The sequence below is a fragment of the Ascidia mentula genome, chromosome 4 (genome assembly GCF_947561715.1).
Source record: "Ascidia mentula chromosome 4, kaAscMent1.1, whole genome shotgun sequence".
NCBI lineage: Eukaryota > Metazoa > Chordata > Ascidiacea > Phlebobranchia > Ascidiidae > Ascidia > Ascidia mentula.
Genome location: NC_138569.1, coordinates 17,494,499 through 17,520,929, shown reverse-complemented (window position 1 = coordinate 17,520,929; position 26,431 = coordinate 17,494,499). Strand labels below are relative to the sequence as shown.

Genomic DNA, 26,431 nt, shown 5'->3' with positions numbered 1-26,431 from the left:
TCGTGTTGACGCCGCTTTGTGATTGGTTAATAGCGCTGACACGGTCGATTACGCCTACGCACAGCGCAGCCAAAAATAGTGCAAACGAGAAACGTTCATTCGTCGAAAATTACCACAAAAATGTTCAATTACAAAAAAGCGTTACAAAAAAACCCAGTTCCTTTTGCTGCCAAAAATGGAATTTGATCTCCTAATCTATACAATCCGTTGCCTAAGCAACAACCACGGGTGTTTCCCTGAAATGAAAATGTAGACTCACTGCTGTTCCTTTCCTTGTTGTTTTACCTGTATGTTATAGTTGTACATCTAGAAGAACTCAAACATGAGCTTGCAAAGACGACTAAGTCAACAAGGACTTGCTTCAAACAGAAATGTTAACGACATAACAAATAATCTTTCGTCTTTGACGTTTGAAAACGCATTATCTAGTGAGGAAAAGCAATACCTTCCCCTAAGGGCACGCTACCATGCCTTTACAGTGACATCTTGCGCACACGCTGCATACATCGTGGCTGTTTTAAGCGAAATAAGGTAAAACTTAAGTTGCTATTCTTCTTATTCGGCAATACAAGGAATAAGTGTTCATGTAACTGTTTGTTTTGCAGGCAGGTTTTGTCTGAAATAAGGAATCCTATCAACAAAAAAACAATTAAATTTCTCAATCAGTCACCACCCAGAAACCCACTCAAAGTGGGAATTATTGGATGTGGAAGACTTGGGAAACAAGTTGTTTCTGCTCTGTTGACTTTTGCTGATATAAGACCTGGGGAAATTGTAATATCGACTCGCCGTCCACACGCATTAGGTTAGATTTAGGATGTTTTGTATTGTTGATAGTTCTTGATTGACATTATATGGTGATATCCTAATGTATCATCTCTAATATTATGTTTTTGTTGCTGCCGGGCATATTGTAACTTAATAATTCTTCTGACACTCTAATATTGTTCATAACTTCTTATAATATAAATTGTGGTTGTTAATTAGAAATATAGTCATGACAAGTGGTAAACTTTTGACTTGGTATTCTAGCAACATTGTTGATGCCTAATGTCTAAGCCCAAAACATAAGTCCCTGTGAAATATTACTCTGGTCTTCATAACAGGGATCTATAACACCACTTTTAGTAAATTTATATTCTACATTAATAATTGTTTGCAGACCAGCTACGAAAAGTGGGAATTACTTGTATGTATGACAACAAAGAAGTGGTCGCTACATCAAATATTGTATTCATCTGCTGCTTGCCTGGACACATGCCTGCAGTTGCTGAGGATATTGCTGGTTATATATCAGCTGAATGTCTGGTATTTAGTTTTGTCACTGGGGTTTCATTATCAAGGTAACACATTTTTTACTTTGACTCTTTACTTTGAATATTGACTGCAATAAACTTTTTCGCCCTTCCTTTGGTTGAATTAAGGCTCAGACAAATGATTCAACATAGCAACATATCCAAGATGGACTTCACTTGGTCACTAAAGAACTCCCTTAAACCTTGGTGCATTGGTGATGATGTGATCACTGCCCTGAAAAAAGATTGGGTTGCAGAGCTCACTTGTCCTCTCAGCAAGAGATCAAAAGAAGGTAAAGTGTATAAATGGAGAAAAAATGCTACAATCCAGTTTACTAAAAAGCTCTGCTGGGGATTTGGATGTATGGGGGTCAATGGTTCTTGTAATTGCCATTGCTGGATGTTGACAAAGGCTGGAACTAGGTCTTTAAGTGCTTGAGAGCACAGATTACCACTGATTATAGTTGTGATTCATTTGAATAAATTTGTTATTTATTCTTTGCAAAATTAGGCAGAGTTGTGTATTCAAATATTAAAATGCATGAAAAAATCTATATTTGTGGCTATATTTGTCCATTCAGATTGTCCTGTGTGGTCGAGTTTAAAAACGTTTGAAACCGCGGTCTACGCTGCCTTGAACATGTGTCCTTCCCTCGGCGTCACAGTTGAAGAAACACTTGAACTGCTGAACATCGTATTCCTGATGAAACGCAACGAAGGTGGTTTCACATGGAAGCATTTTCTTGATGAGGAATCGGCTTCGTTTGTAGAAAAAGGGTAAACACGGTAGATGTAAACTGTCGCTAACAGTTGCAATGTAAAGATATTATTTTTTTCAAATGATGATAGTTCAAACAGATTACACTTTGTTATACGTTTCCCTTACAATTGAATCTACGACTGCTTCAAAACCATCAGCGCATGTTTAGTTGTTAAGCAGATGGCAATTAGCGACGCGACGAGTTCCAGATTTTAATTACGACTCAACTGCGCCAATTAATAGTTTTAGACGTCGCTTGTCGACTTACAGGCGTATTAATGGCATACGGCGTTAATCGGCCGGGGGTATTTGTTCTTCGACAAAACTGCGCGCAAATAAAATAGGGAGCATTTACTTATACTCTCCAAACCGAAAATTGGCAACTTACACGAAAGTTTGTGAACAACGATCTTATTGGCCTTTTTGAGATGCTGAAATAACAACATATGTTAAGGAACCTGCCGGTTTTCGACCTATTCCACGTTGGAACCCAGGACACCCCGTTTACAACATTTCTTCAGACCGAGCAGGAAGGCCTGACGCACGAAATGTTGGTGAAAAAGTTTGTGTCAATTTTTAGCCGCTACCGTTAAATCGCACTTCATCGGTGTGTGTTCCATTTTTTACACAATAAACACTTGCTTTTAATGCAATCCGAGCATGATTCCGGAGCACCGACACAAAATTAGTGCAAAAATTCCTGAAACAGCGCCTATATGCTACGAATACGACGAGGTAATTGCACAACAAGAACTCAGGAGACAAGAATTGGAAAGTGCAGCAAAAAATAGGCAAACTAAACAGGAGGTGGTGGAAGACCGTCAATAGATGGAATAGTGGAAGATGTTTCTGCGCTGTTTTGATTGTCTTGGGGGGCGTTTTCTTTGTTTACGACCTTTACGGCGCCAGACTTTACAATGTCCCTTCTGGTCCACGGCGTAGCAACAAGCTGTTTTCCTGAGTCGTCCTTGATCACGTTGTCCCATACGAAACTGCCATGCAGCTAAAGTATTGACAAAATTCAAGACATTACTTGCAAACTGGTTAATATCAAGTGAGATACAGACAGTGCCACTGATTCAACCTATATCGTCTCATCAGTTGTGCTTGCGGAATTTTGACATTTTTGCCAGATAACTAGCCAGGCGAGTATTTTCACAATTTGGTAACTTACCAGTCGCCATAAATTCGTTGGCCAAAGAAACCTCTGGAAAAGAATCCCAGGTGAAAATAGGTCGAAACAGTGGAGCTGTCTGCAGCTCTCATTGTATTATTGACTCTATCTATAGCTTTTATTACGACCATGGCAGGTCCTTAGCACATTTAATCAATAGGGGCCCGCGTTTGATGATCAAATCACCAGGGAGATTATAACGGGTCACATGAATTTTGTTTTTAACTGATCGGTCCCCGGTTTTTCTATAGGAACCAGCCCTGATAACGACATAGGAATATTTAATTACCTTTCCTCGTATCGGCTCACTGGGGTCAGACCGGCAATTGTAATCGTGTTTGTAAGAGATCTTCTCTAGTAGAACATCGCCCAGTTCGACAGCCTTCTTTGGAGTTGTTACGGGTACTGTAATTCACACCTACCATTATAGAGTTACAACATAAATCCCACATTGCATGGAAGTATATCCTGCTTGGAAGACCTGTTTACCAAGTATGTACAAATATACATGATTCGATTGTCTGTGATATAGCTTATATAATCAACTTACATATTCCCTTGGCAGGATTAACTAATGGATTGCTTGAATGTCTAGCGTTGGGTTTATGTGGTCCGTGGTCTATATAATCATTTCTGTTAATCGTGTCAATTGTGTGGACAGGCGTCTTTAGTGGCTCGTCACTCGTTCTCGAAGGCCACCAGTCGTTTTGCTCGTCATCAGTGTCGGTAGTCGCCATGGTGCAAATTGGCTCATTCAAAACTCTGAACAAAAAATAACTTATGGAACTGTTATCTCTGTTTTGTCTTCTACCCTTGTCTAAAGTAGATGTGAGTGAAGTTTATAGAAGCCACATCAACAACATTAATTTGCTTACCTAACGTTGTGGCGCAAAAATCTACTGTGCCATGGATGGGGACAATTTCGCCTTTCTGGTTCTCTGGGATGCGGTGGAGGTGGGTCTCGTTTCTGCTGTATATGAGCTTTGTTCATGCGCGCATCACCAAGCGAGTCATCACTAATTTCCCGGTCAAAAATTCGGTAGGAATTTGGACTAAAATGAAAATATTTTCATGCAAAAATCTGTACGAATAGTAACAGTCAAACATTTAGGTTAGGTTTTGGTGTAATTTCTCCACTTACTTGTAATGACCCGGTACTCTTTTTTTTCTTGCCAAATAAATTTCCATTTTTACAGGTTATCTACTGTGCAAATATGTCTTGAATTGGTTGAGATAAGCAAATTACATCACACACAATCAGTTTTTCGACAGGCTGTGGTTTCTATGGTGACGGAGTAGCGCCTCTAACGGTGGAATATATTGTTTTTGGGGAAATGGTAAGAGATTTTCCTATCCATAAAATCGCGATATATATTTTATAAAAAGTGCCTCGGAATCAACTGATTCTATATATTCAGCACAACCTTGCCTCGTTTCCTGTGATTTCTTTTGGAAATTTGATTATGTTTAGACTTTTCCACAAATCAAATGATTTGCATATTCGCCGCTTTTTTGTACTATTTTAGAACTATACAGAAAAGCGTTATTTTAGTTTGGTTTTGTTGTCTGTTCCTATTAACTAGTTTAACAAATTACCCATCCGTTAGCTAAATATTAATTAAACTAATAAATGCGGCAATTTCTCGTCAAGGATTATTCGATGAGGTCATTTTTAACTGCATTCAAAGGTTGTTTACTACGAATACATGTGACTATAATGTGCAAATTGTTCAAAACGGCTAGTATTATATTTTGAAGCCTTTTTTAAAATTGAAACTGTATAAAATGCTTAATTTTTAACCAAGCTTTCATGCAACAATTTCTGGAGAATTGAGAAACGATTTGCTCGTTGGAACGACAGGCAGATATTACCCTTCTTGGAACCCATGATACTACAGGACTAGTCCAAAATCGGCAACCCATGGCTCCGGAGCCACATGTTGTTTTTTCACCGTCTGATATGGCTCTGTTGCTACACTCTACACCTTCAAAGTTTAACGATGATAGATGACAATCATGAGCATACTATGGTAATAATGAATAGAAATGCAACAGCCATCGTTCCGCTCTAATGCTCGTGAATTGAAGAGTTCATTCGCATGACAAATCCGAGTGAGTAAAAGAAGGGACGTTTATTTACGGTGATGTGATGATTGTGCGACTTTACTGCCGCGCCTTTTCGAAGAATCGTATTCGTGGATAGCGTTGTTGTAAGACCAAAGTGTTGCGATTGACGTATACTGAAAGTCAAAGCCACTAAGATATATTCAATAAATCGAGGATTGTTGTTGTATAATTATCATGATAGTGTTATCAGGATTTTAAACGTGTGTAAGTTTTACTTATTAGATTAGGGCCATAAAAACCAATGGCTGCATATCAAACCGGCCATTGAGTTACCATGAACATAATATATACTGTTTTATTGAATTATAACATGATGATTCTAATATTTCATTAAATGCATGTAAAAATATCAAAGTCATTAAAAAAGTGGCTTTATTGCAAAAATGTTCAAGACGTTGTCTACACAAAATGTGTCATTTCCATTTTACAGTTTTTAGTTAACAAACCAATGAAAGTGTAGGGCATTGATACTAAACTCTAACTGGAAACATGGCTGGTGCTGAAGCTGCTGTGCACCGTATGAAGGTGGAAAAACCACCGGTGCCTGAAATGCTGATAAAGGGAAGCAAGTTTGTTAAGTGGCCCAAGTCTGATGCTGACGTAAGTAATTGCCAAGTTTTTTGCATTGCAAAAGATGTATTTTTATTTAAAGCTTTACCTGCCAAATTTAATCTTTTGCGTCTATAAAGGATTTTGCTGCTGCGGTGCAAGTTACTTTGCGGGTTGATGAAAATGGTTACGTCCTTTACTGGCAGGAGCCAAATAAGGTGATTTTTTGAAGTATGTTGAAGTTAATGTAGGCTATATACTGTGAACAGAAAAAAATCGGAAAATACCTTTTATAGACACAAGCCAAAATATTGTTCTGGGGCACAATTGGTTAAGTTTTTGGTAATGTCCTGGCAGCATTGTTTGGAAATGGAAGTAGTTTAATTAAAATTGCTCCTGATAATGTTATATTTTCATCTGTTGCAACTTGACTTGTTATTTAAGCATGTTTACTTATCCACAATTTATGTTTGATGATGTCTTAAATAAACAATTTCATATTTCATTATAGGATACAGAGTGTTTGGAAATATCATCAATTCGAGACACAAGATATGGAAAGTATGCAAAAGAACCTAAAGTAAGAACTACATGACATAATAAAAAAATATTGCACAATGTTTTTGAATATTATGAAGCATATCATTATTGTTCACATGCAAATTTGTTTGAAAATAAATTTATCAAGTAATAATACAGATGTCGGTTTCAATAAAATCACAATATGTAAACAACTTAAGAACATACACTGATTTCTGATCTTATTTTTATATTAAACTTTCCTGATTTTGAAAGTATTGTTTTCATATTAATTTGTTTTAAATAATATTATCTGTTGCGTTTAAATTTAAAAAAAGTGTGACATTATGAAATTACAAATATTTACTTTAAAATGTGATTTTGAGATGTGTATCTTGTGTAATTTAGGGGTATAAACAATATTGGCTTGTTTTATTCTGTACTGACACAAAAAAATTGAAAGTGTTACTTTAATAGAGGCAGAATTGACAAAGAATGTTTAAAAGCTAATAAACATGCAAAGGCTTTATACAAACTTCATTGTTAGATTGAGTAAATTCACTCATAAGAGGCAACTAGAAGGTTTTTACCCAAACTCCTACCATACTGTATCAAAATTCTGGTGTAGGTTTTGGTGAATTGATTTTTTTATTTAATGGTGTTTTTATTGCTTGTAAACCCAACTGTTTTAATTGCTATTTTATTATCCAGCATTGGCAAATTGAGGAGAGTTGTAAATCTTCTTTACATTTACTATTTCCAGTAAAACACAGAAAGAGTAAACACTATTCAGCAAAATTGTACAAAATAAAAACGTTACGTGTTAGCTCACAAACAGCGTTGTAGTGTTTTGATAGCAACACTAATTGATATCCACCGTGATTTATTGTTCGAATCCTTCCTGTGTTTTAAAAGGAAGATAGGCGGGTGACCCATGTCATGTTTTGCCTCATCTGGTCTGTCAAATAATGTGGTTACAGAATCTCATTCTAAAATACACAAAATGAAATTTGAAGCAAAACTTTTGTGTTAAAACAATAATGTAAAATCCATGATAATCACTGTTTGTAGATTTGTCCTTAATTATTGGTCATGACTTAAGTGTATTGAGCTTTAATATTTGAGACAAACATTAGGTTTTTGAAATTTGCACAAATTACCTTTTTGTATAGTTTTGCTTGCATTTGAAACATAAATTTGTCGATTTAACCAAAATTGGTGATTGTTGGTTGTAACTACAAGTTGATTTTTTGTACTTTACACAAAAAGGCCAAACTAGATTTAGTAAAGCAAAAACAGAAGTTACGAAATCTGTACATATTTTTGTACACTTTGTCCATTATACTTTGTGTGCATTAGATTTAGTTTTATATTAGTTGTGTTATGTGTTTTGTTTTTCTTGTTGCTGTCTTTTACTTGACAACTCCAATCCCAAACACAAATCTGCGAATGGTTTGAAACTTGATCAGTCATTCAATTTTTTATTCACAGCAAGACAAATTTGAAAAATCAGCGGTGAGAATTAAGCATCAAGCATGGGCCATTGCCCTTAATTTTATGTTTTCCGGTGACAAGCATGCATGTAGGCACCATGTCTTGCTGTTTTACAGTCAAACATGGAAGCACCACATTATAGAATCATTGTAGAACTTGGCAGTGACCAATGGCAGAGGCTTCAAACAAAAAACCTCATTTTGTATTGGGTCCGGCATCAATTTTGTTTTGTTTTCTTGCATGGAAATGTGATTTTTGTTGTTCATGTCTTGCTCTTGTGGTAACAATACATTTTCCCTTTTTTTCCTTAAGTCTCATGCCCAGATGTTGCTGCAAAGTGTTAAAACTTTGCAGGAAAAAAAACAATTAAAAAATGTCACACTGCACCATGTGTGGTTTGTTAATGCGCCAAAGGCAAATGCTTTGCGGCAGTGGGAATAAACTTTGTGGCTCTTGTGAGGTTGCAGATGGAAAATTTTTGTATGTACACTGTGAAATGCCTTGAATGTTCTTTTTTGAAAAATTTTCTGTCTCAGTATATCTACTACAACAGAAACATGTTTTTGTATGTGTACCAACAAATGCAATTCAATTTCTAGCTGTGCATGTGTGGTAGGACTTCGCTGCCAGGCATTTTTTTCTTTATAATCCATTCATTTGTTGCTGCCTAGGTTACTGTGTATATACCTATTGATAATCATGTGGAACTTGGAGCTTATAATTGCACTTTACAGGATCCGCAGGTGTGCAAGGTGGTTAGCAACTCTTCAATCCCTATACATGATCGATGCTTAATGATTGTCCATGGAGTAAAGCTTGTTGACCAAACATTTATTAACCTAATAGCTGTTGAGAGCAATGCTGACCTTGTTGTTAAAGTAAGTCCTTTAATTGTTTGCATGGTTATGTATCAAGTGAGCAAACACCAAACTTTTTCACAGAAGTATTTTGTTTGTTGTATTTAAAACCACTTTATTGGCAGAAATCGTTTCCAAGTGAAACAAGACCAAAATGTGGTACACTTTAACTAATAGCTAGTAGTTCTACTATAGTTGTGATGCAGCCTTAATGTAAGTAATGAAACTGTGAGTCATGTGACAGTTAATCAGCTGTATTGTAAACCTGCATCCTGTCAGTATTCCCTTTGCTACCTGACGACTTGACACAGACTTGTGGTATTTTCCAAACACTTTTAAAATAACATTAGTTTTGATAACTACATGTCATTCAATCCCATATTTGCTTATAAATGATGCCTTTATTTTGATTTTAATGCTTTTTAATCATAAAATCATTGACAGAGGTTGTTTTTGGTTGATTTTGTGCCTTGGCATCTAATTAAAATCAATACCAGATCATGTGCTCCAGTGAGTTCAATGTTAATGGTGATCAGGTAGTGTATTCCACCGGGGAGTTGCCTTTATGCTCCGCTGGTTGCGCTGACTGGTTTAACCATGTGGAAATTGTGGCCAATCTTGCAGGTGTCATCAACCTGTCGAACCCAATCTAAAATGCTTCATTGTGCGTTTTTGATTTTCAAACTTCACTTCTTTACAGGATTGGGCTGAGTATCTTTTGGCACTGGCTTATCATCCACGCACACATCACCTGTCAGTCCAATCCATGATCGAAAAAGCGTAAGCACCTTTTAATAGTTCCTGTTTTATTTTATTTATTAAAATTGCCACCTAAGTAAAAAAAAATTGTTCAAGAAAATTAATTTTTAATAAAAATTGCAATATAGGATTTAAAAATGAGTGAATCTACTGCATTGTGTAAAAGCTGTGTCTTTCATTCACATCGACAGAAATATTTATTTTTGTCTTCTTTAGGTTTATAAAGCTGAAGCTTGAAACAAATCAATTTGGTGAAATCCCTGTGAAAAAGTAAGATTTTAACCCACAGCTTAGTCACAACATAACCAGCTGCAAATTTCTATTACAGACTAGTCAAAATGCTCGGCGGGCGTCAAAAACGGATTGAAAATGCTCTAATCAATGTGGGCTTGATTGAAGTCAAGGTCAGTAAGTTGTCTTCACGCAATAGAAACCGAAGGACTACATATGACATTTTTCTCATGCACAAGCCTGCATGTCATCAATTATAAGCTATTGTTCCACTCATGAACTGTGGCAAGACAGCCAGCACCCCATACTGAGTCAGCTGAAGTACAGTTATGGGCTTTAATGCGCTCATCAGTAATTATCTCGCTGTCGGTTACTCAAAGTGCACCATTAATAGCCCCACAGTTTAGCATGCATTGAATAACTGTGTGTGTATATTGAGTTGATTTGGGTTTACATGGGATTTATCACAGACATATACACTCTACTACAGTAGCCCATAAACAATTTCACAATTCAAATATTGGTTATACGATCTTGACTAAATAAGTTTTCTTGTATGGAGGGGTCATACTTTATTATTGTTTGCACAAATGTGTATTTTTGTTTTATTCAACTTACAAACATTACCCCAGTTTCTGGACCACTAATATGTGACCTGTCAACATTATAGAAAGACACCGCCATAGACCCTTCAGAATTTCAGTTGCAGCGGTTTAAAAAGCTGCTTCAACTGTGTTGTCAACGACCAGAAATGGACAACGTTTTCTCAGAACTGTAAGTGCGACCGTGCTTTGTAGAGAAGAGCACCAACTGATTGTATTGTTCTTGTGTTAACAGGGGACCAGGTGCAAGAAGGATGTACGTTTCACAGCAGAAAGTCAAGGATTTTGTCAACACAATCCAACGAGATCCGAAGCTAAATGAGCTGCTCCATCCTTACCAAACCAGCGACCAAGCGCTGGATTTAGTTCAAAATTTTGAACCAAACATAATGTTCGCAAAAAAAGGTGTGTTGAATTTTTTGCAGGAATATTATATCCTTTCTTGTGCCCAAATAATAAAAAACTATTTTTGAGAAAACATAATTAAACAGTCCAACACACATCAACACTTTTGTTGTTTCTGCAGCACAAGATGTGCAGGTTTTATACTCCACATATAACAAGACTTTCCAGTGTTTTGAAACCTTTTTACAATGTTCAACAATATATATTCAAGTATCGCTTATATATTAAAATTTGAAACAGTATGTGCAGTTCCTTTACAACATGACAAGGGCTTTGAATACTGTGTATGCAAGTCCTCATGCAAAGCTGTATGCACAAAACAATGTAAACTGTAAAGAGGATGGTGCCAAACATTTGGAAACTTATGTTTGTGTTATTTTACACAGATTCATTTACCAATTATTTTAAATACTTCATAACGCTTTCAGGTCAGCTGACCTTGGAAGGTCTTGATGCCTACTTGCAGTCTGATGACAATTTGATAATTGGCTTTGAAAAGTATGCTGAGCACCAAAATATGAGTCTGCCTGTTTCACATTATTTCATCAACTCATCACATAACACATACCTCACAGGTAGCATACATTGTGTGTTGTTTTATGCTAATGAAGGCCTCCAATTTTAATTTTGCAAATTTTTTTTATCTATGATAAAGTAACCACAGCTGAAATTTTGTATTTACTAAGTCTATGTTTTTGTTTGTGTTCCTACATGTGTCATTATTCACCATAGCAGTTATAGCCAGAGCTTTTGGAAGCCCTATATAAGTGACTACCAGACTGGATAAACAAACAAGCAACATTGCTTACAAATAAATACTTTGTATTTTCTAAGACACTACTCTTGTAATTAGTACAAATTTTAAATTATGTTCTTTACAAAAGCATCGTTTTTTTGCTCTTTGTCAAGGTTCTCAGTACAGAAGCAAATCGACAGCAGAAATTTACCGTCAGGTTTTGCTTACGGGGTGCCGCTGTGTGGAGCTGGACTGCTGGGATGGAGATAGTAATGAGCCTATCATAAACCATGGATTTACCTTGTGCACTCCTGTTCCCTTTAAAGAAGTAATAGAAGCCATCAATGAGAGTGCATTCAAAACGTCACCTTACCCTGTTGTACTCTCCTTTGAAAACCATGTTGACAAGTATGATGTTACATTTTTTGTGTGTATTTTGAGTCAAAGTGGCTTTATTCCAGCCTTGGTTGCCCTTCCACTTAAACGTAATTATTTATGTGTTAGTGTCTTTATTCTCAGAATTATGAGCAGATCCGTAAATAGTGTTCCTATGTTAGCTGGATTACTATGAAAATTCAATGCCATAACAGTGGCGTGATTCTGACTTGCCACACAAAAGTGTGTAACATGTAGTATTACTGATTTGTGACATGAACGAAAATGTGGACAAATCCACTTGATGTGGAAATTTTATATTGTTTATAACATAGTTAACAATCATTAAAAACCGTTTCACTATGTTGATGTGCTTGGTTTGTCCTAATCATCCTAATAGAAAAAAATTTGCCCCTGTTGTTATGTTATCAACGTAGCTGAGATGACTCACATTCAGCCACTGTATAATTGTTACGTAATGGTTTTATGAATGTACTGACAACTGTAGCCATGTGATGACTGGGCAGTTGCACATGGTGCTCATCAGGGTTGGAAATAACCAACTAAGCAAAAACAGTTTTGGGCGAAACCATTGTTTAGTTTCCTATGACAAGATTATGTATAACATGGGTCAATCGCACTGAAAGGCAGAATACTTTTACCGCTACTGGCTAAACTTATACAATTTAAAGAAACATAAACATTTCCCAGTTGCATTAAAGAAGTGTGTGAACTCCATCATTTTGATTTATGCCTTGGTCTCACAAAATAAAAACTAGTTAATTTCATAGTATTTTTTAAAGACTGCCCTAGATATGTATAATGTTAAAAGGCCATAATTTGATAAATTTATATATGCTCTTTTCTTTGTTATAGCCCACAACAGCAAGCCAAAATGGCCCAGTACTGCCGGGACATATTCGGGGAAAAGCTTTTGATTGACCCGCTCGACAACTATCCGGTAGGCCAGCTGTCACAAGTTATCCTACTGTCATTAACTGCTTTTATCAAACTTCCCGTAGTTGAGGATGTACAGTCATTTTGTGTTGCAATATGTGTCAGTTTACCACAACAAAAATCCTGTGATTTGATACAGTGGCATTGGCACTACACTTAAACTCCACTTTTTGACTACTTTTGATCGGTTTTAGAGCATTTTTAACTAATTTGTAACATTTTCAAAAATGAATGAAAACCCTGATGAAGTCCTGCTGAACTGCAGACAAAACATCGCAACAATATGTAATTTTTAAATACATCGTAACAATATGTAAAAAAACGGTAATTTTATGCCAGATGGGCAGTATATTTTAGACTGCCTTATGTTGTTATCCAACCTTAAAACAAGACAAAAGGCTTTTCCTTCTTGTTAGCTAGTTGCCTATTTCCAGCGTCAGTAAAGCTATTTTATTTTGTAAAGTCAATAAGTCAGTTGTATTTGGATCTATCTTGTTTAAAGATACTGCCAAAGAAACCTTTACCCCCACCCAATGAACTACTCTACAAGATTATTGTCAAGAACAAGAAACAGCGGGAAGGTAGGAAATGCAAAAAAACTCACTCAGATTTTTCAACAACATCTGTATTAACTTTCAGGAAGACCACCAAAGCGCCAGGCGGAAGAACAAAGTTCAAAGGGTGAGTAATGAAATGTATTTATTCAGAGTTCTGTTTCTTAGTTTGGGGTACTTAGAAACATGCGAAGGTCAAATTCTGTACAATGTTCAATACCAGCAGCCCTTTTTCTCACCTGATATGACCATCACACACTCTTTGAAGCTGTCACTATCCAGACCTTGTTTTGTCATATGTGTAATGCTCACAAAGGAAGTGTCCCCTTATTTTTCCCAGCCCTCCAACATTGATTAATGTGCGACCGCCAGTGACACCTACTTAAACCTGCGAATAACCTTACTCCCAGTTCTTCATATGACATGAAACTCTGCTCACCTTTGCTTAAGGGAAAGTTTATTGTAAAAATGTCTGCCACCTATTTTGCCACCTGTCACTGAATATGGCAAATTATTGCAGCATAGGGATTGTGTGACCTTACTTTTTCTACCCTTGAAAGCATCGCAAAAAGTTGCAATATATCACTAAGAACAATGGTGGTTAACAATAAATTTTGTTTGTTTTATTATGTTATGTTTTTATTTTTTACACCAAATACAAACAACAGCAACGTGCATGTGAATTACTGCTGTTTGGAAATCCATTTGGCCCAAACAACGCTTCTGGGCCAAATCATTCACCTTATTTTCCCTGAATCATGTCGTGTTCCTCCCTACGTTTGCCTGCCTTCTGACTCATGCTGGTCAATCACCATGAACGCATTTTTATTTGCAAACCTTTTTTATGTTCGTGCATCCCCTTTAATCCACGACACCAGAGCGAATCAAGCGAGGCTCCAACGCATCCGAGCTACCTCTCCTCTCATCCACTCCCAGCCTCAACAGTTCTTCAAACAGCAACCAGCGCGTCACCCACCAACGTTCCGTGTCCTCGGGCCTTAGCAACGGAAAGACTTCACGGCCCAGTTCACGAACGGCGTCGGCCAACAGCGAGCGAAAACACTCTCTGTCGCCGCTGGTGTCCAATTCTAGCGTGGATCTCTCGCAGGGCGATCTCATACAGCCCGTAAAACTTGCAAATGGCATGAACGGTTCATTTACGTCCGGAGGTGACGCTCTTTGATTTTCTGTGTACCACGTTCGGTTAATGCACGTTTTATTGGTTTAAGTTTACTGCGAATGAGTTTTTTAAGTTGGCCGCACAGAAAATGCATGATTTTTTTTAGTTTAAATAGAAATAGGAGCATTGCCAAGTTTCCTCCGTTCCGTTTGCTATACTTTTCACGTTTTTATTTGCTTTTCATCAGACAACGCAAGCAAAGATCGCAACATGTCGACCAACGGTTCATGCAAAGCTGAAGCGGCGAAAGAGAACAAGGAAGCGCCCGAAAAGGAGGCGGAAAAGGAACCAGATCCACTTCCCGCCCCGGAAGATAGAGTGGACGCCAACGGCAACGTTGAGAAACCGGACGGCACGGACACTACAGACGGCAAAGAGGCCGAAGCAGATAAAGGTGCTGACAATGAACACTCAAACTTTTTTAGTCACACAACTATATTTTTTAATGAACAGATGATAAGGATCGAAAATCATCCGATTCCGGAACAGTCGAACCCACTAAAGATGCCAAAGGTACGTCTAGTGACAAAAACATGTTTTGTATTTTTTTCATAACTGTGTTTTCCACTGCGTAACATGCCTGGTAATAATGCCAGCATGGGGTCCAACGAAACATCTAATAGGTACTAGTCAGGCAAAATCAACTTCTGCTTTGATTCCAAGAGCTATATTAAAATATTGTTATAAATATATATTGACACAAAGTTTACGTATCTTGTTTCTATACACCCACACTCACTCAAGGCTTCACACGCCACATATCCACAAAATGAAACTGTGTGCCACTACGGCAGTTATTACACCAATAAGTTAGCTAAACAGAAAAGGTGGCTTAATGGGTGTGATTATAGTTTGTTGCTAACGCTGCCAGGCATACTATTTGTAATTAAAAGCTCTTCTGGCAAAGAAAAACTTGTTAGATCGACGTTTCGGTTGTTATACAACAAACCTTCATCAGGATAATGATTATGCTATGCTAATACTACTATACCATCGTTTTTATTGACAACCGTACCCGGAGACGAATAAACAGTAAACATAACACTCTTAACGGCCGAAATCACGGCTATGAAATCTGTTGATAGGAAATTAAATATACAATAGGAATATATTTAAACTGTTTGGGTGTAGCCGCATGTACAACATTGTGTAGGAAATGGTTGCTCATATACTCGGTCTCTGTCGTAAACTGTTCCGCGCAAGCAAAATTCCCCGGGAAACGCTGTTATCACAGCCAGGCTCACTGGGAGGGCGAACACGGGGTATTGTACCGGAAGTGGTTATTTAGGTCATTATTAAATATTTACGTGGGACTTACCGGAATGCAAACAAAACCAAATATTTTCGGTCATTTCCAGACGACTTTGACGACGAAGACAGCGAAGACGAGGGTAGTATGAGCAATCAGGATTATCAACAGAACGCCGAAGATGCTGGGACAGCTGTGCGTGAATCCAAGGCATACGCGGCCATGTCGTCTCTCGTCAACTACATTCAACCTGTTCAGTAAGCTTGAGTTTGATTTTGGCTGGGTCGTATCTGACGTTGGATAATGTACTGATTGTTTGGGCTTGAAAACAGTGGTCCAACATTCTGCGAAACATTCGCTTGCAGAAAAATTGGAAATTACAAATTAGGTTCAACATTATTTCGTTTCAAAGGAAACCAATATATTTTGATAATTCTGAAGTTCGAGTTTGGTAGGTTTAACATGAATGGAATTAAACAGCCGAAATTGTCTGTCCCTGCCGGTAAACCTCGGATTGTAACCTGGGCGTTCCGTTAAAACAGCTCGGGCAATGGTAAACCATTCGCGAAATGACTGATTTTTGTTTTTAAAAAAACGCAGCATTTTTAAACATTTATGTTTACCATACAATACTGCAAAATTCCAGCTTTAAATCCTTCGAAAAATCGGAGGCTCGCCATCGATCTTTCGAGATATCCTCATTCACCGAGACGTCGGCCCTCCGCCTGCTCACGACGTTTCCTCTTGAATTCGTGCGATACAACCGTCGCCAGACGAGCCGTATTTACCCCAAAGGCGCCCGCATGGACTCGTCCAACTACATGCCGCATGTCTTCTGGAATGCCGGCTGCCAGTTTGTGGCTCTCAACTTCCAAATGCTCGGTAAGATAAAATCGTTTCCAGTGTCTTGTTGATGATTGACATACTTGAATGTGCACTGATAAGCGTGTGATTTTGTTATGTTGACACATTATATTAGGATGTTGCGAAATAAGTTTGTAATCATCCGTCATTCCTAATGTCGTATAAAGATTTGACCAAATGATAAACTGTGGACAATAGTAACCTGTAAGTGACCCATACTAACCTTTGCTGACTTGTGTAGATCTGCCGATGCAGCTGAACATGGCATTGTTCGAGTTGAACGGGGGATCGGGATATCTTTTGAAACCCGAACACATGCGCATAAAAGACAGAATGTTTGATCCTTTTTCCAAGGGTATCGACGGAATTGTTGCGAGCACTCTTACATTGAGGGTACGTTACGTCTCTTTGTGTTTTCTTTTTACGCAAAATATCCACGGCGCTGCTTGTCGGGTTGGTTCGTTGTTGCTTTGCTGAAAGTCGCGAAGTGTTGAAATATTTTCGCCGTTTTTTTTTCGGTAATCCTGTTCGATGTTGTGATGTAAAAAATTACGAGTAACATTTTGGACTATTGTAGGAAATCCCCATTAAAAAACACGGCGAGTTTGTCGTAACATGACAGGTTTGTATGCGAATAATGACAAATATGGACCATGGCGCGGTTATTTGTCATGAAGTCATGGTGCCCTGCGCTCTATCGAATTTATAAATACTCTTGGATCAAAAAACAGAAAAATGAAAACTTGTAATTTCAGTTTTCCAACTGTATAAGTTACATTGTGTGTATTTTTCAACATTCCAAAATTAGATCGCAGTACAACTGTTTTAGAACCGAACTTGCAAACATCACTATTTCGTCATAGAGATTTTTTTGCTTGTTTGCAGATCATATCTGGCCAGTTTCTCTCGTCGTCGAGGTTAAGTACGTACGTGGAGGTGGACATGTACGGATTGCCAGAAGACACAGTGCGCAAGAAGTTCAAAACTAAGACGGTCGAAAACAATTCCATCAACCCATTCTACAACTCCGACCCGTTTTCTTTCAAAAAGGTACAAGACTCGCGCGAAGTGTTTGCCCGTTTTATCACTGATTTTCGGATTGTGTTTGTCGATGTACTTGCGGTATATGTGTTATTGAACTAGGGCGTTGCTCAGTTTGCGGCGTAAGCAAGTTTCGGTTGCGCAAAAGCAAGTTTCAGTGACTTTTCTATGAACAATGCCTCCCTAATGTCCCGGAAGAAGTTAGATCATCCAAAACTACCAAAAATAGCGAGTTGAAACCAAGATTACATCGGGGTTGTCACCGAGTGATAAATACGCATGTGCGTATATCACTTATAAACTTCAAGAAGAAAAGTGTGTCCTTGAACAACAGCTCGAGGAGAAACCCACTGACCCGCTTGGTATGCTAAAGATTGTAAGTAAAAACCTCTCATGAGGAAACATCTCTCGTTCCGCTTGCCAGGTCGACCAACTTACTGCTGAAATACTGCTTTCACATTAGGGTTGAGCCATTGGATTGCTGTTATGTGTTACCCAATGTGCATGTGATGTTCCACCTTAGTGCGCTTTTTGTCGTTTCGGAAATACAATAAGGCACCAGCTGTTTTTGAGACTGTAATGTATTTTTTATGTCGGTGATACGTTACAGTGTAAATGTAGCTGTTACACGAATTTTCCGGAACCACAGCAGGCGCATTTTAGGGGTAACCGTTACACAAATGCTCCATGTTAGTGAATTATCTTTAGGTCGTTGTCGCGTCAACATTTTATCGTTTCAAAAGTCCTTTACGAACCTAAAATGAACTTTCTTGAGGCGATATCAACATTTTTTTGGAATATCGGTGATGTCCTTATCCAAAGCTTATAAATGTTGAACATCTGATTAACCCTCCGTTTCTGGATTTCTCAGGTTGTTCTACCACCTATGGCCGTGCTCAGAATAGCTGTAATGGACACAAGCGGCAACATGGTTGGCCAGAGGTTTTTACCGGTTGAGGGACTTAAGCCTGGATACAGGTCACTGATTTTTCCATTTTTGTGTGATTTACAGATACTATGTACTTTTAGGTAATGTTGGACAACTTATTGTCATTTGTTTAGTGTATAGTTCAATAGTGTTCGTATCTTTTCCACTGCTTTAACGTTGAATATCACTCTCTGCCCTTTTTCTCGTTTTCAAACTTCCACGTTTACAGATACATCACACTCCGAAACGAAGGAAATCAACCACTCACGATGCCCTCTCTGTTTATATACGTTCAGGTTCAAGATTACGTGTCACTCGAACACAAAGGTACAATATTGAACCTCAGAGGTTAACTCGGCTTGTGTTTAATTGTCCGAACCCTATGCTTGGGCAGCTGCCTAAATTTCCTGAAGACAAAACTGCAGGAGGATGAACAAGCAATTCCTAATTTTTTGATGTTTGTGGTAACCTTGGCGTATTCCTGTACTTCACGCTTGTTATATATAATTGTACACTTTTGCATTCTGTTTATATTTCAAATAGTTAGCTGAAAAGTAAGGTTGTTTCATTTGACCCAAAACTTTGGTCTAAATATCAGTAACATCGTTTGCACAACAAGCAAAAACCTGATCGGAATTGCTGTACCGGACATTGGGGGGTTCGAGTCCCGTCGTGGTTAACTTCACTTCCTCTTCTGTAGATTTGGCCGACGCACTCGCAAACCCTATCACGTGGATAAGTAAGAAAGAAAGAGAAGAAGAAGAACAGAACCAACGAAGAAAGGCACTCGATCTTCTACTGGATCAGGACGACAGAAAGCGGTTGCAAAACGGAATGCAAGTTGCCAGCAACTCACTTATGGTAAATTACAGGATTTACTTGATTGCGTGTCTAGAAAACATACATCTGTTCTGGTTGGTCGGTTTTTCTCTTTGTGGCACGCGGTTAAAATTTATTCTCTGGATTCTGATAGCGATTAAAATTTACTCTAAAACTACGCGCAAATGATTTCACCGATACAAATGCAGTATGACTATTTTTGCACACGCATCATTCGCTTTGTTATGACTCTTTTACACTGTTCTGATTTATCCTCCTGCTACATGCGTTGTTTCGCATCAAAATCATTGGACATAAAAGTTGTCGTATTAAGTTCTGTAGTTGGCATACGTTTATCACCACATTCCCACAACCCGACAAATCAAATAATGAACATTCATTAAAACTAAACTCAATTACTTTGTAAGAACTCTTCGGAGACGAAGGAGAACAACATTGTTCTGATTCCCGAACCGACCCCGACCAGAAGTCGCCGAACATCAGCAGTTGGGTTGGTTTCTCCGACCAGCCCAGGCGAGGGTGACAAGAACAAACCAATGTCGCCCAAATCCAAAGCTGAACCCAGCGCATCGTCCGGCAGGCCAACATGTGAGCAAGATTTTAAGTTATGATTCCATTGAAATCTACTTTTTTTAGTTTTACTCTTCAACACCCTCAGTTTAAGACTTTTTTTGTGTCATTTGTCTGTCATTGACGTCATTTGTCTGTCATTTTTTTTAGAAATGTCACAAAAAATAAAAGCCATTTCGTACACAATGTCCCAAAGGAAATTCACTGGTAGATTATTCGTGCGTCTCATGGCTAGGCGAAAATGCCCTTTGTGTTGCTCCGGACGTCGTTTTTATAATTCTCGGCGAATCGTTTTCAAGCGGACGACGGTCGAAAACATTACATCGTAAATGACCAAAATAAATTAAAAATGTCCTAAATTTTTGCTGGCATTTCGGTCATTTGACAGAAAATTTGTAGTGAAAAACAAACCCAGATAGCAACGGAACGTGAATTAACTTGAACATTTATCCTTTTTCTGTGTATAATCGCACATAACCCTTATCTTTACTATGAACAGGCGAGAAGTTTGAACCACAAACGCTCAACGACATCAAGGTGTCAAAACCGTACGAGAAACTCAACAAAGAAAGCGAAAAGTCCTTGAAGAAGATAAAGAAAAAGCAGGACGAGGTATTGGGATTGACTCCAAATGTGTTGACCAATATTTTGTTGTGCATCCCCAAACATTTGATACACAAACCTCGGGTTTACTGTATTTGTATTGGACATTTTAGCAGTGTTGCGGTTTTAAAGCGGAAACACGATTGTTTAAATACTCTTTGTACTGTACTGTTTTTTTTGTCGTTGGTCGTCACGGTACCAGATATCTTGCTTTAAAATAAATATATGTTACAAAAGAACAACAGTCCAACTGAGCTCCGCTAGATGAATTGTTTGTGACTTTGAAAAAAACAAACAATGCATCACCTTGCTCCAATGCACGATTTTTTATAGGTGTTCCGTTATTATTACCAGTCCATGTTCCAACTCCGTCGCCCTTCCAAGTTCATGTCGCCGCTGGGGGGATTTTTCCGAAGGCGAACCCCGTGTAAGTCCTCACGTAAGACGTAGACGCACTTCTACTCCAACTTCTTAACTAAACCCCCTTTTTTTCCACTTAGCATGTTGCATTGCTTTCTTCGGTTTTCTTTCCTACACTTCCACTCTCCTTACTTTCCTATTTCTGTTGTCGCTTGCAGTAAGTTATAGCTTTGTGATTTTTTAGTAGTTCTGCCCTCACTGGAAACTACACTTTTTTGTCTCTGTCTGACAAACCCTTCGCTGAAATAGTATTAAAGCCTCATAACATTTTTTTTTGCAAAAAGTAACTGTGGCAACTGTGAAACTTGGGTCATTTTAGTTGTAATATTCTTTGCGCAGTAGTTTTTAACAAAACTTCCGTAACAATAAACAAATGCACTGTCAGATGATTAGTTCAAAACCTCGGTCTACCACGTGGCTTAACACGGTCAAATTATCTATTTAGCGACTTCTGGTCCGCCTATCGAAGTCAACCCAGCTCTCCCAGAAGATGTGAAAAACCAGCGTCTCATGGGACTTGTTAAACAGCAGCTGCTCGAAGAGAAAAACTTCCTCATCAGCGACAACGAGCAGGTAAGTTCCTCGTTAACCTTTCATATTCATGTGAAATAAGTGGCATTTATTATTGGTAACAATAAACCCCATTTGAAGAAAAAAATCGTGTGCGATTTTGTAAAACATGACCTTAAAAAATGTTGCCTCCATTTTAGCAGCATCGTAAATCGTTTCGCATCTTCAAACAACAAGAACACGTAATTCTTTTTAACAGAATGCATTTTCTTCCATACAAACAAACGTTTCAATAATATCGGCTATTGCCTTTAGAGCAGTTGTTGACATGATGTGCACAGAACAATTAACAAATTTAATATTTAAGTTTTGTTGCACAGTTCATGGCCAAGTTCCATGACATTGTCCTCGAACACCAGAAGCATGAGCTGGCGAGATTGACTGAAACGTGCGAAAGGTAATCAAACAATTTGTTAACTGTCATGATGGTAATTCGAATAGGTTTCATCTCGAGAAGGAAGTCTTCGTTACGAAACAGATTGCTTTGTCAATCTTGTGTGTATCTTCCATGTGATGCAACTTTGTATAGTTGCTGTGTATGTTAATTTAGAATCCATGGAGGAAAAACAATGATTTGATGAATTGACGGACGTTTGCTTCCGTGACATATTAAATTCTAAATTCATCAAGGCCAGGGGCAAAAAACAAATTTATTAAAATAATACCTGATAAAGTAGCAAATGTTTACAAATATATACTATGTATATTGTGTTGACCTTGCGTAATTGTGCAACGTACGGAATCAAGCTGCAGGACACAAATTTAACGAAGCCGCTTTTCGTGTAACCTTCCAGCGAACACGTGACCGTGCAGAAAAAGAAAACTGCCGAAAAGGAACAAAAAATTCGGGATCTTCCAGCTTACCTCAGTAAAGAAGAACTTGAGAAGAAAAAGGTGGAAATCAACGCAGCCCATCGGGACGAGAGCGTCAAGGACCGAATATACGTGCGTATTTTTGTTTTTCCTGCCGTTATAGTCGCATAAACTCACTATCTTTGGTGTTCCAGTTGATCAACAAGCAGAGGGAAAGGGAAAATGATGTTAAGACTCAGCAGGAGGAAATATTCAACGGTTTGCGAGAGGAGCAGCAAGAGGTTTGTCATCGGGTTATTTCATGTTGTCAGAACAGTTCCATGTCGCTTTAGTACGCATAACACCACCCACAACAATATCCCGGGTATTTTATTGGCATCGTTCTGTCGTACGGGCGTTGACTATTGGAACTATATTGACACCATGCAAGTTAAGAATTTCACTTGGCAACAATTTGCTTAGGGCACAAATCCAAAGATCAAAAGCAATGCAATAAATATTTGGTTTAAGTTTGTCCCAAGAATCGCATCAGTGCAACAAACAAAGCGTTTCTTTTGCAGCGCCTGAAAAGATTCGAAAAGGATTACCAGGCATCGGTAGATACGTTAGAAGATGTTTATAAAGTTCGGAAGCAGCAAGTGAACCGTGAAGGATCCGCCTCGCCCCTCAATTCGGGGACGGACGACGGTGAATATGTTACGGCTTTATAGCGGTTCGGCTCAGCAACTGTGCGAAAGCCGGTTCGAGTTGCACGTTCTCTCGCCAATCTAACTCTCGCTTGTAGTGATTCTGGGCCCGCAACTCAACATTGCACTTACGGGCAACCCATTTCTTTGCGTTCGAGATTTCACCGCTTCTTGTAAGCGGAGAAATGGTTTTGCATTGCTATCATGTTTTCGTTTGGCTAAACGTCCTTGCCTGCATGACCCTTTCCCCGTTGCAGCTTTGATAACTGCTAAACACGTGGCACAATCAAGATGGGCAAAAAAGTCTTTGGAACCCCAAAATATAAAATATTTAAATAAATGTAGTTACAGATGTGTATATTGGTTTTATCCATATCATATCCGAAGAAACTTCCGCCTGCAACGTTTTTCTTTTTTCACCTTTCTGTTTTCAAGTCACCAAATTTCGTTCCAGTCGTGGCATGCTGCTTGATTTTATATTTTACTTTCTTATCGGGTCTTGTGCCGAATTTCTCACATTTTATCCCAAGCTTAATGTTGCCATTCGCAGCTAACGCCGTAACCATATGCGTGGCTTGAAAGTAGGTGCTTTGAAAAAAGGCTCCAAAATATCTGATGCACATCCACATTTATCTGAAGGTATTGTCTTTACCTGAACATATCTACCAGTAGCGAATTTTTGCATAACTGCTTCATGCCCATATTCCTGTTTTTTAATTATAAATTCTATAGATCCAGTCTTTACCCCTAGTAATATTGAAGTCTAGTTTCTTTTGAAACGATTTGTTCGCCTCCTAGCAATACTGATAAGCCCTTACCTACGTACTATAGTTAATTGGCTATCTACTACTTTTAGCCAAAGATAACCCAGCGTCTGCTTGCTTCGTCTGCTGACCCGCTATTCAGTGCAATGGTGAATAATTCCTGTTTTAGAATCACGTGCGTGTCCATTTTTGTATATACGTGTGCGTGTCGTCCTTTTTACGTCAACTAGTACCAGTTTATGTTGCACTACCATAAACATGCAGTATTTTCGTACGATTAAATGCAATGTGATCGCCGTCCTGTGTGGTGAAAAGTGAAGGGCAGGATGTCCCGTACTCAGGTGAATTAGCGGTGGTGATAGTGCGCATGTTTGCTTGTGGCCCTCCCTCCAAAGGTGAGTACCACTGTTTATTATTTTATGTATCTTCAGTTCATCTGTATTAGCAACCTGGTGTCCACTTGCAAACTCATAAACATCAACCATATTATGGTTTGCACCAAACAAATGTGCTCGCATTCCGTCGTAATTTGCATGGTGTTCGAAATAGTGTGTTTGCATGAAAGGTGCCAGTTGCTTCCCGATAGAAAAACGTCCAAATCTTAGTCCCAAACATGCAAACTTACTTAAGTCAGCTTTTCAATTTTTGATACACGTCTATTGCACGTGGTACAGCCCCGACAGCACTTTAAACTGTTTTTGCAACCCGCAGGATTTTTTCTGTCTCCCCCGTCAACCAACAGTGAAGTCAGAAGAGCTTCCGGTGGTCAGATTCTAATAAACGGACTGTAACTTTCATCAGAAAAATAATTTTTGACACATATTACACATGTTGTCCAAACTGTTGTTTTTTGCACATAACCTGTCTTTTCGACGCAAGCCATTTATTTTATTTCGCGGAAATTTGCTTGGGTTTTTTCCACAATCAGATTTGTACTTACAGGACTTCGAATGGTCAATGAAACTTACAGTGGTAAATAGTTGCTCGCGACTTGGCCAAAACGTTTGTTTGTTAACCTATCGCAAACTCACAATATCGTATCGGTTTTACCTAACCGTTCTGGGCCTAAGTTATAACGTCAACCACAACTAACGCTGTGCTCTTTTAACACACGCATGACACGTATCTTATTTCTCCGATAAGCTTATGCATGATTCTGACAATAATTTTGTTTGCTCGATGCATGGTGTCAATTCGTTTGCACGCAAAACGACCCTGAATTATCTCAGTATTTTGTATCCATTCTAACTTAGAGGTGTGGCCAGCAACCCCAGTTAATCCAAACTTACCGTGATATGTTTTTGTCTGGTGAACGTGCTGGTATGACTAGAATCAAAACGGAAACTTTGCTTGTAAATGATTCATCACGTTTTGTTATATTTTCTTTTCGTTCAGGCAACGCTGGTAGGCGACAGTCGGCACCGGTTCAACAGAATAAGAGACGAACCCTTAAAAAGCATAAATCGGTGGTCTGAGTGCTGATTGTGAGGTGCTCCATAACTAGCACGCCGTTGTAATGTTATTTGATGCATGAACTGATGTTGCACATAATATTTAAAACGTCGAAGTGTAAGAACCTGTTTGAATTTGTTCCTGACACCGGTTTTGTGGCAGGTAAAAGTGTACATTTGTATTTTCATTGTGTATCGACCTGTTTTTGGTTGTTTTATAATCACATTTGATTTTAAGACGGTCTGGCGAATTTTAGTTCCACAAATAGGATTTCTGTTGACTAATATTGCTGTGTTCCTTTTTGCATTTTGCTGCAATATTGTGCAATAGCGCTTGTATCAAACCAGCCTATCATTCTGCACTTCAAAAAGTATTAACTCATCAATATGAACATAGACTAATAAGTTTAAGGTACATAGTACAGCAATCATTATTTGTGATTTTGAGATTTTTTCAGCTGACACGAGAAAGCACCAGTAATATATCAGAAACTTATATTTTTTGTAATCGTATTTCGTGTTGTTTTTTGTCGCGCATTGTGAATTGCACAGTTGCCTTACTTTTCAACTGTTTGTGTAGAAGTTTCTCCGGTTGTATGTGAACGATGCACAAAAGATGTACATTAGAGCTTTGTGTAATAAACTTGCCTCTCACCGTTTGAAAAATTTATTTACGTTAGTGATAAATGTATAGTCGTTGCCTAAACGTTAGGAATGTTTCGACATTGCCAAATACTTTAAGTAATTCAAATGCGATAAAATATCGAAATTTGAATTTGAACCTGCAGTGTAGTCTTCGACGATTTTACACTCTGGTTTTAAACAAATTTTGTAACAGTGGTTGAAGTTACGAAATCAGCACTCATGCGTTATAAAGTGTCATTCAGTTTGAATTGCGATCGTATGATGTAAATCGCCTTTGACGAATGAGTGATTGTTTTGATGAAGTGAAAATGTGCCCACAATTGCAAAACAAAGCCACGTGGGACAACGCGGAAGTTCAAAATTGCTTTTATGATCAGAAATTATTCTCGTTTTCAAACATTCGGGATTTTGTG

General features: G+C 38.3%; 3 protein-coding genes across 8 annotated transcripts; 2 read left to right on the top strand and 1 right to left on the bottom strand.

Annotated features, from left to right (window-relative positions):
* The first annotated feature begins 260 nt into the window (after window positions 1-260).
* On the top strand, window positions 261-2,665 carry LOC145898451 (NADP-dependent oxidoreductase domain-containing protein 1-like). Its single transcript, XM_082986905.1, has 6 exons — window positions 261-531; window positions 606-805; window positions 1,163-1,343; window positions 1,425-1,588; window positions 1,877-2,072; window positions 2,510-2,665. Exons 1-6 carry the CDS (start codon window positions 323-325, stop codon window positions 2,646-2,648), a joined length of 1,089 nt encoding a protein of 362 aa, XP_082843031.1. The 5' UTR covers window positions 261-322; the 3' UTR covers window positions 2,649-2,665.
* A 36-nt stretch (window positions 2,666-2,701) lies between these two features.
* Window positions 2,702-4,507, bottom strand: LOC145898452 (ciliary microtubule inner protein 6-like). The gene is made up of 5 exons (XM_082986906.1): window positions 4,371-4,507; window positions 4,105-4,281; window positions 3,780-3,991; window positions 3,519-3,634; window positions 2,702-3,058 (listed from the first exon to the last, which is right to left on the bottom strand). Exons 1-5 carry the CDS (start codon window positions 4,415-4,417, stop codon window positions 2,852-2,854), a joined length of 759 nt encoding a protein of 252 aa, XP_082843032.1. The 5' UTR covers window positions 4,418-4,507; the 3' UTR covers window positions 2,702-2,851.
* Window positions 4,508-5,790: 1,283 nt separating this feature from the next.
* On the top strand, window positions 5,791-26,026 carry LOC145899718 (1-phosphatidylinositol 4,5-bisphosphate phosphodiesterase beta-1-like). 6 transcript variants are annotated; one of them, XM_082988615.1, is made up of 35 exons: window positions 5,791-5,956; window positions 6,046-6,123; window positions 6,417-6,485; window positions 7,916-7,939; window positions 8,653-8,796; window positions 9,476-9,555; window positions 9,751-9,804; window positions 9,863-9,938; window positions 10,436-10,539; window positions 10,603-10,772; window positions 11,201-11,347; window positions 11,682-11,916; window positions 12,760-12,844; window positions 13,343-13,421; window positions 13,480-13,521; window positions 14,273-14,563; window positions 14,762-14,968; window positions 15,028-15,087; window positions 15,933-16,080; window positions 16,470-16,705; window positions 16,929-17,080; window positions 17,573-17,737; window positions 18,600-18,706; window positions 18,886-18,983; window positions 19,357-19,517; window positions 19,904-20,084; window positions 20,566-20,678; window positions 21,003-21,096; window positions 21,535-21,662; window positions 21,980-22,056; window positions 22,454-22,604; window positions 22,667-22,753; window positions 23,033-23,159; window positions 24,865-24,894; window positions 25,318-26,026. In XM_082988615.1, exons 1-35 carry the CDS (start codon window positions 5,846-5,848, stop codon window positions 25,395-25,397), a joined length of 4,191 nt encoding a protein of 1,396 aa, XP_082844741.1. In that variant the 5' UTR covers window positions 5,791-5,845; the 3' UTR covers window positions 25,398-26,026. The 6 variants fall into 6 exon arrangements, with proteins under 6 accessions (XP_082844741.1, XP_082844742.1, XP_082844746.1 ...); XM_082988616.1 differs by lacking the exon at window positions 7,916-7,939; XM_082988620.1 differs by lacking the exon at window positions 14,273-14,563.
* Window positions 26,027-26,431: the final 405 nt, after the last annotated feature.